The 15,505-nt window shown below is 53.4% G+C and overlaps 1 protein-coding gene across 5 annotated transcripts in view; it reads left to right on the plus strand.

Moving 5' to 3' along the window:
- The window catches only part of DIP2C (disco interacting protein 2 homolog C), a 218,547-nt gene that overhangs the window by 127,052 nt on the left and 75,990 nt on the right, over window positions 1–15,505 (plus strand). For 3 of the 5 annotated variants that reach the window (XM_016151738.2, XM_036228243.1, XM_036228242.1), the window contains exons 3-4: window positions 554–721; window positions 8,764–8,871. In XM_016151738.2, coding sequence (XP_016007224.2) covers window positions 554–721; window positions 8,764–8,871 — 276 coding nt within the window. The remainder of the gene's footprint in view (window positions 1–553; window positions 722–8,763; window positions 8,872–15,505) is intronic. The other 2 variants (XM_016151753.2, XM_036228244.1) reach the window with 1 other exon arrangement.

The raw sequence follows: 15,505 nt of genomic DNA on the forward strand, positions 1-15,505 counted from the left end.
CAGAGGTGGAGCTGCCGTGCAGGCCGGCTTAGCTGCATCTGGCTTGTAAGGGGGAAGAAGCAGGGTTCTAGCTGAGTGAATTAAAAATGAGTCAGCTTTTGGTGGGCTGGCACCCGTGTGTGGAATGCCCGAGAGGCCAGTGTGGGCAGATGACTAGACAGTGGACCCCCTTCCTCCTCTCTCATCCTCCAGCAGAGCCGCATATTGACAGGGTCCTCACGGCCATCACTGTGAGTCCCTTTTGGCAGGCACCCCTTCACGTCTCGGGGGATAGCTGGCAGGCTGACCCTAGGCGCTGAACAGTGTCAGGTTTCCGCTTCTGGGCCTTACCAAACGAGAGTGAAACAGAAGCAGCTCCTGGCAGGTGGCTGTCCAGCCATGGTGCCGAGAATGGGGCTGGCCGTGCTGGCCGGGCGCTCAGGGTGCCCTGTGGTGTGTGGCCCTGTGGGGCTTTGTGCTGTTCTGCGTGGGGTCAGCGGCTCTGCTCAGCGCTGTAACAAATTTAAAAAAAACTAAAGTTTGAATTAATTAGTTTTTTTTCAACTTGTTACAGCAGCGAATGGAGCTGCGGTGGCCCGGTGCAGACTGCAGCACAGTGAAGGCGCCCCGAGGAGACCGCCACACTCCAGCCACATCGGGGTGTGCGACATCCGAGAAGCCGCCGGCAGGGAGCGTGCGGCCAGCACCGCAGGAAACCGGCCTCTGTTTTACTTTCGTTTCGGTGAGCGCACTTTTCTGAGAGAGAAACCGCACGGCGGGACGCGTTTGAAATGCACCGTCACCCAGCGCCACTGTAGGCACAACTGCAGGGCTTCGTGCCGGGATCCGGGGGTCCCGTGTCTGCGTCCCATTCTCCGGACGAGCTCACAGGAGTTACGGGGGGCCCCAGCGCTTCTCGACCAGAGCTGTCGCAGGCCCCAGAACTGCTGTCATCCCACTGGCTTAGTGCCAGTTCTGAGTATTTTCTCTGAGAACAGAATATGCTGTTTTCACAGCCCCATTTTCCCAGCTGGGGCTCCACTTAAAAACACTTGAGAAGGAAGGACGCATGATAGATGCTAAAACTCTTCTTAAAATTGTTGGTCTTCCACTGGTCTTTGTCTCATAGCCAAAGAGCTTGGCAAAGGAGGGGCCAGCAGGTCCTGGCCTCTGACATCTGCTGAAGGGACAAGGAGCTACAGCTATCACAGCCCTGTCCCCAGGGGCAGACTTATGGGTTCGAGAGAGAAATTGTAGCAGTTACCCACAGTGTGTACCCTCAGAGTAGTGACCCCCTCCCCCCCCAACCCAGGTCAGAGCGGCCAAGTGGACAAGGTTTTGGATGCACAGAGCTTGGAAATCCAGCTTTCTACACCTTTCCCTAGAACGGGAAAACATGCACTTGTAAGTTTTAGGCTTATCTTAAGGTCTTTATCTGAAGGCACTGTTGAAAAATCATGCACAAAATGTAGATGAGCTTTAATGTTACAGTTGGGCTCCAAGGTCTCAGGAGGGGCACGCAACCTGGTCACCCTGCTGTGGCTGCCGCCTACCCCCCCCACCCCCCGCCCCTAGCTGCTTGCTGATGGGTGTGTGACACCCTTGTGGGAAGAGAGAGGGTTGGTGGGTGGTGGAGACAGACGTTAGCTGTGGGGTCCTTTGCACAATCCAAGGAGCCTTCCGCGCCTGGTGAGACTGTGAGCCTGAGAGCCTGCTCGGGCACACTGCTCTGTGGGGCCGGGCCCCCCTCTCCCGGGATTGGGGGCCCCACCAGCTGTGCCACGCTTGCCTCTGTCTTGGTCTCGGTGAAGTGTGAGCAGAAAGCCCCTCACACCAAACTCGAGGTGGCGAGGAGGGCAGCTGGCCTGACTCGAGACTCCCTCGTGGGCTCGGGCCTGGGGGCCGTTCCCGTGGTGCGCGACCTTTGCGCCAAACGTCCTCTTCGCCGGCCGCCCTTGTCCTGCTGTACGCTTTCCTGTAAGGAGTTCGTGTTCTGGTGTTTCCACCCCCCCCCCCACACACACACACACTATTTTTATCTATCAGAGATAATGTTAAGACTTCTTTAGAAAGTATTCTAAAAATATTTCCCAGATGTTTTTTCGAGACCTGCGAACGACTATGAGTTAGAGCGACTTGCTCAGGTGCTTGGCAGAAACCAATAGGTAGCTCACTTCGGCGCTGCCAAAGCCGTCCCCAAGGCAGGTGGGTTCCTGGTTTTGTTCTGCTCAGCAGTGAGTGACTGTCACAGAGTATGTGGTGTGACTCAGCTTCCCCGGAAGGTACACATCTTTAGCGAGCATATGTTGGATGCCTGCTTAAATCTCAGTGACAGAGAGTGTCCCTGAAGCCACAGAGAAAAAGGAACGTCATGTATCCAGTGAAGGAACGGGTCAGAGAGCACACGTGGGGGATCACTGTCGGGGAGGTTCTCGTCCGGTCCTGATGCTCTTGCAGTCTTTGGCCATGTGGCGTCTTTCAGAGTCATCTCATTAATCTCTAAACTTCATAAAACTTGTAGAAAGAGAGATTAAACTTCACTATCCAGGAATATCTGAACACTGCATCAGCTCTCATAGCCGAGTCTCCACTCCATCAGGACAGGGCCCCAGCGAAGAGAGGCAGTAAGATCCAGTGTGGCCGTGCGCAGTGGCGCCCTGTGTGCCCACGTGCCGTGCCTGGTTTCCCCGCTTGCGGGTGGCTGGACCTGGCTCTCTCTGCAACTGCCCACCTGCCACCGCCACAATGACCGGCCTGCGTGGACGTGGTCTCCAAGCCCAGCGTGGCCTGTCTTCAGTAGCCAGATAGCTCTGTGCTATTATAGGATTGGCCGTGATTGAGCAGGTGCGGCACTCTGGGGGACTCGTCTGAGGTGACTGGTGGGCAGTTCTGTCTGCCCTCCAGCCGTGGAGTCGCTTATGGGACCCAGGGTCTCAGCCTCGGCGGCAGGCCGGCCCCAGCTCCAGGGCAGGGTGCCTTTCTCCGTGCACGTCTAGTGCTGCCGGGGCCTGGCCGGTCTCTGCAGGGCCTCGCAAGTGGTGCCTGGCCGGCCTTCAGCCCGACGTCGGATGTGCACACAGTGTCCCGCGACATGCCGGGCACGCCCTGGGCTCTCTGCCTGCCCCGGCACATCATTTGAAGCTCAGTTCAAGTGTCACATCTACACGGATTCCTTCCCTGGTCTCTCTGGTTGGGACAGGCCATCTGGTCCATTGGTCACGACACCCACTTCTGGAGCACTCACAGCACTGCAGATGGGTTGCTGCGCCGACTGTTCCAAGACCCAGCTAGCCTGCAGTGCCGTCTCCTCCCCACGGCGGCGGGTACTCGGCAGACACTTGCTGAAGGATGAACTGGGCAGAACCACAGAAACAGTCTGCATCTGATGGGCCGGCACGGGAGCCTGGGCCAGCTCAAGGTACCTGTGCCGGCGGGCAGCCCTGGTTACCACAGCCATGCGTCCCCTGTGCGTCCTGTGAGCATCCAGCACGTGTGCTTACCTGAGGGCACGAGGGAATGCGAGAGCCAGCCAGGGACGCGGGGGAACCGGGCGCCCCCTGGTGGTGCCCCGTGTGCACGAGCAGACAGGTGCTCCCCGCGGCCCCAGTCTCATCGCAGTTCCTGATGTGGATAAGTTTAAATTACCATTTAAACTGACAGTGCATCAGCTGCTGCTGGTGGTTTCCAGGTCTGAGGGACCGAAGGATGAAATGGTTTTGCCCTCTGCTCATTTCTGCTGGCTGAATATTACTGATCCCAGAGCTCGGCACTGTCACTGGAGAGGTGCTGTCCTGTACTCCTGTCCCCAGGAGGGCCTGTGTTCCGGGTGCTGCCTGGCCCCCTGCATGCTGTCCTGTGGGGTCGTGGGGGTGGCCTGTCGTCTGCAGACAGCATTCGTGAGTGTTGCGCTTTGGTCTCCGAGATGAAGAACTTCCTCACCCGAGTCGCGTGCCATCGTGTTCTGCGCGCTCTGGGAGGTGAAGCTGATGGCGTGGCAGCTTCTCCAGTGTGCTCAGTCGCTCTGCGCTCCCTCTAAACTGAGAGCCTTCTCCGATGCCGGGCACGCAGTCCAGTCTCCCCAGGGACGGGCCACTCCCACCATCCTGACCGGGGCGTTGGGCGCAAGCATCCTGTCCCAGGAGTCCCACTGCGCCGTTCATTCATGACGGGTAGGGGCGTAAGATACAGGGTCCAGTCCCAGACAGGGGAACGTGTGTGTTCGAATCGAGGTTGCCTGTCAGTGGAATGGCGATGTTCCCCGTGCCCAAATATCATGTGACATGAACTTTTAGCACGCACCTGCTGACAGTGCCAACCAGGGATGAACTTTCATCCGCTCAGGATGGACCACCTGTGTCCTAGGTGAGCCGTGGGCCCAGGCCTCGTGCAGTTTGCTGCCCTCTGTGGTCTAAGGGACGTTGCTAGTTTTTTGCAGGCGGCTGTTTGATCAGATGACTTGTCATTGTTGGTGGCATATCACCAGTCAGGTTCTCCACCCCACATGTATGTGGTTGACAGGGAGCATAGCCAGGCCACTCCCACGTGACACTTGTGGAGTTCGGGCAGCTGGCCATGGGTTGCTACGCATCCACACAGCGACACTGGCTTTGGCATTGGCACGTGTTTGCACAAACATGACGTCCCAACCCTGACCACGTGTGCACTCTGCCTTCTGAGCTCATGTCTCCGACGAGCGAAGGCCAGTGTCAGGACACGGGATGCGGGTGCAAATGCACACACGCCATCAGAGGGCTCCCAGGTGTTCGCACGCTTCCCAGTCGAGTCCCTGACCAGGCAAATGTATTTTCGTAGGAAGGGGTAGCGGCTTGTGCTGTTAGGCAGAGGTTTGTGCTAGTGTCAGCAGTGACAGGAGTGGGAGCTGGCTGCACCGCTGGGGTGGGGTCCCGTCTGACGGGGCTCCTGGCTGCCCGTTCTGTGGTGTCGTAGTCATGCCCGTGACTCAGTGGACCCTCACAGCCGCACGCACAGCGGTCATGCTGTGTGCTTCTGGTGTGTGTGGTCACACCCCTAGGTGGTGCTGCTTCCGCAGAGGCGTGGCATCGTGTGCGGGGGATGGCAGGCCTTTCAGAAGGTGTTTGTGGACAGACCGGAAGTGTGGAGAAATCCTCGGAGCTTTCACCAAGACCCAGAGCCCAGGACGCCTGGGGGCTGCGTGGACGCCAGATGCGAGGGATGGCCGGGAGAGGGGTGGGCTTCGCGAGGGCCCGGGGAGCCAGAGTCACTCCCGCGGGACACGTCCACGGAGCTGCCCACACCTGGTGGGCCAAGGCTGAGGGTCCACGTGCTGCGTCCCCATCGCCTCACCTTCCACTTACCCTAAACCATGCTGAAAACCTAGGTTTTTACTGTTGTGTTACTATTTGAATTTAGAAGCCCTGACTTTTTTCTAGAATAGCCATGTGTCTGGGCTCCAGGTGTGGCCTGTGCTCAGTGCTGCGTCAGAGTGGCCACCACTGTCTCTTATCCTCAGGAGAGTGAGGGTCACTGGTGTCCAGGGTCTGGTTTTCCCTCATTAATGAAGTGACTACACTTAATAATCAGATGTCGGTTGGTGTTTTAGGGACAACCATGTGATTAGGAACTGTCTTGGGGGGATCCCGCTCAGTCGCCTGTTAGAACTGACTGGCAGTCTAATAAAAACGCCTTCTTTCTTTGTCTTCTCTCCCCTTGGTCTTGAACGAGGTTTCCACATGTGGAGGGAAGAGCGTTTGGAGGATGGAGTGTGACAAGACAGGGCAGAGCTCGGGCCAAGTGACCGTTCTGCTTGCCTGGGCCCTGGAGGCCCGAGTGGCAGACGTGGCGGGGAGAGGGTGGGTGGGTACTGGAGACAGAGGGTCACGCGGAGGGGTCTGGCTTCATTTTCCGCTGACAAGGTACAGGGAAGGCCCATGGGCGAGGCAGAGCCCTGCCTGGGATGAAGCGGGGACTGACGGGGTGCGAGGGCCCCGGGGGCCGATGGGGGCAGCAGGCAGTGTTTGCCTGGGAGGGGCCCAGGCCAGGGGACGTAATTGCTGCGCCGGCGTGCGGCATGGAACGGCACAGGGCCTCTGTCTCGAGGACCCGGGGTAAGACAGTGGGGCCGCCAGAGCCCTCTAAGTGATGACGGTACCTGGAAGCACCGGAGGGCCGGGGAGTGGGCGGGGACACCCCTCGCCAAAGAAAGGGCAGTTAGGAGCAGATGTTTACATGCCGCTCGAGGTGGCACCGGCTGGAGGCCATAGCGCAGATCCAGGCCCACACTCCTACGTAGGACGGCAGCAGCCCCAGCGCCTGTGCCCTGGGGGCACGCTAATACGCAAAGATGCGGTGCCGACCCCTGCAGTGATGTGTTGTCGCTCTTTTCAGTTCTGTCTAAAGGTGGGAAACGGACCTGGGGCGTAGGTTGTCCCTGGAGCTGTCTGCCTTGGTTCCCGGGGGCTCTGCAGCTGGGCCAGCGCCTGGTATGTGCAGCTGGGCCAGCGCCTGGTATGTACTGCTGGCCCCCGCCATGCGGGAAGGAGCCCGTCTTGAGCTCTGTCATGTGTCACCTGAGGTGGGCTAATGTTTGTCGCCTGGCTTCCGCGTTTTTGGACAGCTACTTACCCAGCCAGCGCCTCTATCTTCCTGGGGCTGGTCACACTCTGGTTGGTCTGTGGCTTTCCCGAGAATGAGATGCCAGACCTCAACAACGCTGAATTCTGAGCCATGGTTACCTGCTACTGATTCCCCGTGCGTCAGCGTCCCCATGGTGTGTGCCCAGCTGGACCCTGCGCCGTCGCTCTGGGCACCCCTGTGGTGACATGCAACTCTACTTTGGAGTCGCATGTTTGACCGATGGCTTTTTCTCAGAACGTAGCTTCAGCCACCTCAGATTTCACTCACAAGGTGGTCAGATGCAAGTTAAGGAGTGGATATGCTCACCAATATTTTAGTGTCTTTTAACGTCTTGCCGTTGTGACCTGCTGAAGCTATTCTCCTTTTGTCAAATTTGTTTCTTTTCAGAACTTGCATTCTAAACTCCATGTTTCAGCCTGGGATTGCAAATGTTGATGCTGTTTGTGTCCTTGTTAGTTTTCCAGGACAGACAGGCGGGGTCCACACACAGGTGAGCATGAGCCACCTGTCTGTGTAGCGGGTACGTGTGTGTCAGGACTGTGCACTCCCACCTGGGGGCCTGGAAAAGGTCACGGTCGAAGCCCATCTGGGAAACAGGTTTGAGTAAGCCTGGCAGGTGACAGGACTGAGGTCGAGAGAGAACCACTAGTGCACATCCCAGTGGAGTGCTGCGCCGTGTAACCTTGGCCTCACGAAAGTGTCCATTTGGCTGTTCTTCCCAGAACTGTACCAGGACATGAGCGAGCCCCAGGCCAGGAGAAGGGGAGAGAAGCGGTGACACGTCTTCGTGATGTGTGAGGCTCCTCGCTTGTCGAGGGGGCTCGGCATCCAGGAAGTGGTGACCCGTGCCCCAGAGAGGGCACTCCCTGGGGAAATAGATGCCCGGTGCGCGGAACGCCAACGCACTAAGTCAGCGTGCGCACTCGGGGCAAGGACAGCTCTGGCCCCGGGTGCAAACAGCCCAGGAGATGGGCCTTTCCCCTGGGGGGTGGAGCTGCCTCGATGGGAGACCTGCCGGAAGCAGACCTGGCGGCCTGCCGTGGAGCACAGCACCGCCGGCGGCGCCCGCGGGGGGCGAGAAAGTGCGACGCTGACAGGACAAGAGAAGAACAGCTTGTGTGCAGGATGACAGCAGCAGAGCGCCACTTCACTTCTCAGCAGCTATCAAAACGAAAGGCAGTGCATACAAGTAGTTTTCAAATAATATACAAGTAAAATTTTAGATTTACAAATAATTTTGCTTAGAATCTGGCCCGCCAGCAATAGAGCAGAAGGAAACTCCAAGAGTGGGATTGTCGCAGGTGATGAGTAACACCCCCGGAGTCATCCCGAGAACCAGGGCAGACAGGGCTGTGTTAAGGCTGTGGTCTCCAGCTCACCTCCCACCAGGCGCCGCTCACAGGTCCTTTTCTGAGGCAGCAGCAGCTCGTGCTTCACGCTCAGCGTCCCATGTCCACAGTCCCTGCGCTGCGGCGGCTACATCTGCCCCGCAGGATGCATTTTGTCCAGCTGATGCTCTGGATGCTCTAGTTCTGAAGTTTGAGAGGTACTGTGGTCGCCAGGTTCAGGCCAGTGTGGACCCATACCCATCAGGTCATTTTACCTGACCACGTCAGCATTTGGGGTTCATGTGTTCAGTTACTTATCTTCAAATGTAGTAAGGTTCCATAGAGCTAGAAATTTGAGCTGAACAAAGATGGACATTTATGCTCAATTCTCATTGCCTGAATTATATTGTTGAAATAAACTGGGAGATTTATTTGAAAGGTAGCATTGATAAATGTAATCTTAATTTTCTCAAGTACTGTTTAATCCTCTCTATGTTTGTTATGTAAAAAAGACCATAACTTGGTTCTGTGATTCAGGCTTCATTATTTTTCTATCCAACCCTGAAGATGTCAGTGTTGCTTGTGCCCGAGTTTATGTCTCTCCCCGTGATGCCTCAGACAGGTGCAATGTGCTGTTTGTAAGGGTCACAGCGCCCTGCTGGTCGCCTCTCCCCAGCCTCGTGCTCCGTGGCCTGGCCCGCACCCTCTCCCATGCGAGCTCCGGCTGGACTGTGGGTATGGGGCATCTGGGCTGTGATTTGCCAGGGCACCTGTGCACAGACTAAATGACTCCAGCTGCCACGTACAGCCTCACCTTACATTGCTGTTTCCCTTACCCCAGGGGTGGACCAAGCTTTGCCGCCAGAGCGCCGGGTCCCGGTCACTCCTTCCTCCTCCCGCTACCACCGCCGAAGGTCCTCAGGGTCACGAGATGAGCGCTACCGGTCGGGTAAGGTACCAGAGTGGACGCGAGGTCTCTGACGCCATGGTCTGTGGTGTTGACGGTGCTGCAGTGGACGAGTGGGCGTGTGTGTGCAGCGGCTGCGTGTGTGCGTGCGTGCGTGCGTGTGAGGCAGGAGCAGAGCAAGTCTGAATGTGCCGCTCCGTGTGAGCTGCAGACGACAGCGGCCTGTCTCACCACATGTGTTCTCTCTAGCGCTCACGATGAAATTCTGTAAACAGTAACTACGTGCGCATTTTAAAGACAGTGTTGTTTGCTCTTTTGAATCTCGTAGTAGTTTAAAAAGTAATTTCTCAGGAGCCGAATTCCACTCATTCCTTTTAGGCGTCACTGTCCAACAGTTTGCTCGTGCTCTTTATGATCCTGGCTGCTAGTACGATTCTTTTCTTTTTAAACCTCGGTGACTTCTGTTTTTCAAGTACAGTTTAAAGAAAAATCCTTAGAATTGTTTTTGTTCTGTTTATTATTCTTGTGTTTTATGAAGCTGTCTTGGTAATTGTTTTATTGTAGTCATCACCTGGGCTTGGCTGGCTTGAATTTATTTAATTAGCATCAGAAAACTTGTACTGTGATTAATATTTTAATTACTTTTTGAGAGATCTTTTTTTTCAATATCTATTTTTCAATATCGATTGTTTTTCTCTGCTTCTTTATACTTCTTAAAAGGATATTATCGGTAAGTGTTGCTGGGACATGGTCAGGACAGGTGTGGCTGCTGATGGTAATGGTTTGAACTGAACACTTGTATATCACTTTATGTTTTGCAAACCACTTCCACAGATGTTATTTCATGTCATCTTCATAACAAAAGGTGAAGTGCTTGCTACCTTTTCATGTCACAAAAGCAGAGGCTGAGGCTGCAGGAGATAAAGTAGCTCAGCCAGCTCACAGCAGGGCTAGGTGGGGCCACATCCCACGGACCCTCACACTAATGGGGACAGACCTCCTGTCGTGTTCTCTCAGGAGCCATCTGCCAACTTGCTGGCCCCGCTCTCCTTTCCGTGGGGGAGAATGGGGAAGATGGAGACTTTATGGCATCAAGTGTTGGTGTTTGCACAAGAGGAGGATGCGCTCAGGAACCTGGGAAAGGCCCAGTGCAGCCTCCCTGCTGGCCCCTGGCTCTCGGCCTTCTCCGGAGCGCGATGCCTGAGGTGGTGCGGGGGGTGGAGTGAAAGCAGGCATGTGTTCCCAGCTCCACCTCCGTGCCTCAGAGCTACGCCAGTGCCCAGCGCCTGTCGAGAGCCCGCCCATCTCACTCGGGCGCCTCAGGGGCCCTTTGGAACCGTTGGGACAGCAGAGGCACGGACATTCTGTGAGATGCTCCCATCAACTCCTCTGTCTTGATACTGCGCTAGCACTTGGCGCACGTACCTGTAGACACACGTGGATTCACGTACGGTAGACACGTCATCACTATCTTCAGTTCTCACAGAAAGTAGTCAAGTGGTCTTATTTTCATTCTATGGATGAGAAAATGACAGTTCAGGCAGGAACGTGATTGTCATTGGTACCACATCCAGTAGCTCGTCAGAGCAGGTGCCCGTCTAGCTTTGTCTGGCCCTGTCACCTGTCCTCTTAGCATGTGGAAGATTAGACCTTGTGTCTGTTTCTCCCCTGTAACTATGTTATCTTTTAGATTTAGATGAAATCAGGCCCCAGCACAGTCTGTTCCTACACCATTGGTGTTTCCTCATGTGAGAGGTCAGGGACGATAAATCTCGATGTTTCTCTGGCCTTCGATTAGGTGCACGGACCTTTGCAAGTCCTGGTTATTTTAGGGGGTGGGAAGGACAGGTGGTCAGACAGTGAAAGTCTGAGAGAAGTTAATGCTGCCGGGGTGGTGGCCTCAGGTACGTCTCATCCACCTGTGCACATCACCTCTAGTCTTTGAGGGTGGAAGAGGGTGTGGGACCAGCGCCCTGCAGTGGGACACTGAGGAGGAGAACGGAGGGCAGCTTTGGGGGTATCTTGGCTGGTCCGCAGAAGCACAGCCCGCACAGCCCTCCAGAGGGACATCAGACCCCCCCCCCCGTGTGGCCCCATGAAGCCCAGTCTGATTTCTCAGTGCGTCGCGTAGGGGGTGGGGGAGGGGGAGCAGTGTGGTGCACAGAGGCAGCAGCCAGCGCTGGTCCTTACCCACCGCGCACACTGCCCCCTCCCTGAGAGAGGCTGCAGGGCCTCCTGCTGGCACCTGGCCCAGCGGCCGCCTTCTCGCGGGCATCTCGGCGCCCTCAGTTCATTTCTCTGCACCCTTTTGTTTCCTCTCCCTCCGCTGCCCTGCTGCGCATCCATTGAGATCAGACCTTCCCTGTGGCTGAGTTGGGCCCAAGGCTGAGCTCAGATTGGCTCAGTGCCCCCAGTGGCCAGCACTGGCCTGGGGCTGTGGCGGGAGCCCCACATCCTACCCCAGGTGCCCAGGCTGAGGGCTGTAGGGAATAAGACACCTTTGCCCCCCAGCTGATAGTCTCCAGAGCAGCAACCGGTGGCCTGGAGGTCATGAGGTGCCAGGGCAAATGCCACTGTGTAGGGTGCTCTCTGAGGATGCTATGCTCAGTGCACTGAACGCCTCCACCCGTGACTACTGTTCCAGCAGCTCCCAGGCTCTCAGTCCTGTCCGCCATTGAGCCTTCGTGCACGTGGTTGGGCTGTCGGCTCCCCCGCCGTGCATCTTCCACACCGTCCTCCTCCACCGCCCTCCTCTGCAGTCACATGGGCGTCCGGTTGTTTCTCAAACACAGAGCCTGTCGGGCCATCACACTGCCGGTCCCTTCTGCCCGGACGTCTTCCCTTGCACACACGCTGCCGGGTCCCCATCTCCATCGGGGCTCTGCTCAGGCGTGCTGGCTTCTGCGAGGCACTCTCTGAGCACCCAGTTAAAATGGAAAAACACTGCATCACCTCATACCCCATCCCTACACGTCCCCATCCTGGGTCATTGGTTTCCACTGTACTTCCCATCCCGACACTGTCCATTATCTGTCTGTCCATTAGTCATCTCTCTCTCTCTACCTATGGCAGTCATCTGTCCATCTGTCCTCTGCCTGCCTACCTGTGTCAGTCCCCTGGCTATCTAGTTAGCTGTCTCTTAACCTTCTATTTATTTACCTGCCAGTCATCTTTCTATCATCTCTCCATTTATTATCTAGCAACCATAACCTTCTTACCCACCTACCTTAGGAAAGCAGGGTCCACAGGATAAGGGTCTTTGTTTTGTTTATTCATGCATGCAAACACCTAAAATAGTGCCTGGTCAAAAGTTTTGGAAGGATAGACAGATGGAAGATGAGAGCATAGCACATTTGGGAAAAAGCAAGTAATTACGTAGGAGAGGTTGGATCTTCATATGTGATGCTCGGAAATTTGGACTTTATCTGGAAGATCCCCACTTGGAGATTTGGGCATGACCGGAGCAGTGTTCGGGGTTGACCATTACTTTGGTAGGTGGCACTGGCGAGTGGGAGTTAGAAAGGGAGGAGTCCCAGATCTCTGAGGTTGTGCGTGTTCAGTGAGAGCTGTGATATAATCGGTAACATAGGCTGTGGGAGAGAGGGAAGCAGGTGACTCCGAGGTGTCCAGGTGGTGTACCTGCGTAGGTGATGGTCTCTGGTTTCCACCTGTAGGTTGGAACTGGGGGAATTTGCCTCAGCTCTTCACTTTCTTTGTAGAGAATCCCTAGGGAAAATCATGTAGACATCCCTTGAAGTGTCATGTAAGTTAGTGGTCCTCAAACTTTGTGGCACCAAGGACCAGCGCTCCTATGAGAACCTAGTGCCCGATGATCGGAGGTGGAGCTGAAGCGGTGATGCCGGCGCTGGGGAGCGGCTGCACACACAGGTGAGGCCGGCCCACTGCTCACCTCCTGCTGTGCAGCCTGGTTCCTGACAGGCCAGGACCTGTACTGGTCTGCGGCCCGGGGCTTGGGGATCTTGATGTAAGGCACAGAAAATGAGTTTCATATACACTATTTCATTTTTAAAAATTTTCACTCCTCTCAGTTCTGAATAATGACTGCTTAATTTGCACGTGCGACCAACCTATGCATTGGGCTTTTCCACACGTTTGTGAAATATCAGCTGGGGCTCTCATTTTCTATAACCAGTGCCAAGGCCTCACCCCACCCCCCACACACATGTCATGGCAGCCACCGTCAAGGAAAGGAGAAGAGGGCCCGCGGATCGCCGTGAGGGCTCGCTTGCTGGTCTCACTGACCACCCTGTTCTTTGCTCTCTTGTCATCAGTATAACCTAGTTGTGATGATGTCTGTGCTCTTATGGTGTTTTTAAAAACAGTATAAAACCTTAGCTTTTAGTTTGTTACCAGTGTACATATTTCAGGATTTTCTGGTTTATTTTCTCCTGAGCCAGCTCAGAAGATTTAAGACATTCAAAAGAGCTTTGTGGCCCTAAGAATATTTTGTTTTTTATTTCTTTGGCCACTTAATTTTCAGTAGAGTCCCTTTGGTTGCTTCAATGAGTAAAGTTAATCAGCAAGAAAAATTTTATTATCTTTTAGATAATTGACCTAATTCACAATCTAGTCAACTGTATAGCCTCAAACTTAATCTCTCCTGGCACCATTTTTCCATTTCTTCTGGAACCTGCCTCCTGACGCCGTGATGAACTTCCTTCCATAGTGTTCATGGAGACGGTGGCCCTTCTCTTCTGTGTACATGACTTTGTTTGGAAACTTTGATTTGGAAAGTGGATGAATGACAAACAGGTGTTTATTGAGGATCTAGAAAATGTCAAACTCTATATTAGGCAGTTTATTACTTTTACTTGATAAAGTCTAAATTAGAGCTTTAAAAACTCTATTTTTAAATGCTCCCGTTCCCCCCAACCAAAAACTCTAGGAAAGAGAACCTGGCGATTTGTGTTGTTTTTCATTCCAAGCAAGACCAACTACAACAAAGAATATTAAAACCAAAATGCAGTGCATCGTCTCCCAATATATTTTGTCTTTTTATGAACTTAGAGACAGTAAAACCATATGTTACATTTTGTGTGTGCACATGGACAGGGCAGCTGCCTCTCAGGTCAGCTGTGCAGACTCCTCCCCCCACACTCCAGGAGAAATGTCACAGAGCCCTGTCCTCCACCAGGATGGTGAGCTCAAGGGTCCCAGAGGTTCCCCAACCCCAGCAGGGATGTCCGTGAGGTGAAACTGTCTTCTGAATAACACCCACTTGTTACTCGCCCTTTTTGCTCTTGTTTTTTCATGAGTGAGCAGTTGGTTTTTCCAGAGGCCGCCTGATGAGGGGAGGTTAGGGTTCCGCCAGCTAGTGAAAGAAACTGTGACTGTAAAGTCCTGTGTTTCAAAACTTTTAAAGTTTACTTTCTAAAATAGCAAACGTCAAAGTATTACCCCTATAAGCAAACACTTTTAAGGGTTGTCAGCAATTTTTAAGAGTGTAAAGCATTCTTAGGGTCAGGGTTACAGAATTAATGCTATGAGACTTGTAAAAATGTGGTTCTTTTAAAAAAAAAATTAAGAGAACATGAAATAGAAACTTGTATATCTGAATTCATTCCTGAGGCTGATTTTCTTATGCTGACAATAGTTTAAAGTCTGTTTCATGACAATGTTTATCTTCTAGGAACAAATACTTGTATCCTCATATTCATTCAACAAATGTGCAGATAATTTTGTGTACTGAGTACTCTGCTGTACTCTGAAGGCGAGGCAAAAATATAGAAAATATTGTGTTTGCGTCTTAAGAGTTTACTTCTTTGATGCTAAAGTTTAATTTTCTAGGTTGACAAGGGTTTTCTTTCTATTCAACTTGAATTTACTGATTTAAATGTGGTTCTTAACTTTGTGACCTGTCTTGTCTCTGAACAACTCAATTATTTATTCCAATACAAATCAGAAACTTTTCTTACATTAGAGTAAGAGAGAAGAATGTACAAATCAGACCACATACTCAACTAATGATTCCCCATGGAAGACAGGCTCCATTCACGTAGAGCTACACTGTCCAACACAGTGGCCGAAAGCCACACGGGTCGTTCTATGTTTACATTAATTAAAATTAAAGAAAATTTAAGTTCCTTTTCTTCTGTTTCACTAGCCACATTTTAGGCAAGAGTCTCCTGAGACCACAGGGCACTGCGGATCAGAGGCGGCCAGCACAGTGGGACGTTCTTCACAGAGCTCTCCAGGGAAAAGGCCGTGCGGGAGTGGGGGCCGAGGTGGGGAATGCGGTGAAGACAGGTCGTTGCAGTCTGTTCGTCCAAAGCTGATGGAAGTGAACCCAGTCAGGGTGCCTGTGCCTGGTCATGTAAACAGACACCAGCGCAGTCAGATGTGCATTTCCGAGATGTCGGTGCACCAGGACAGTTAGGGTGACGTGGCCAGGCAGGATGGGTTCCTGGCTGGAAGCAGGGATATGTTAGGAGCCCATTGCGTTCAAGGTGAGAAAGTGATTAGTCAAAATCTGTGCAGTGTACAAAAACAGTACTTAGGAATCGATAGCCTAAAATATTTATATTAGGTAAGCGGAGATCCTGAAAATTGAAGAAATAAGAATTTTACTTAAAAAGTTAGAAAAGGAATATTGATAAATCCACAGAAAAGAGAAATGAGAACTTAATAAAGATAAAGTGGAATAGAGGATGAAGAC

Source organism: Rousettus aegyptiacus, unplaced genomic scaffold (assembly GCF_014176215.1).
Source record: "Rousettus aegyptiacus isolate mRouAeg1 unplaced genomic scaffold, mRouAeg1.p scaffold_m13_p_10, whole genome shotgun sequence".
NCBI classification, from domain to species: Eukaryota; Metazoa; Chordata; class Mammalia; order Chiroptera; family Pteropodidae; genus Rousettus; species Rousettus aegyptiacus.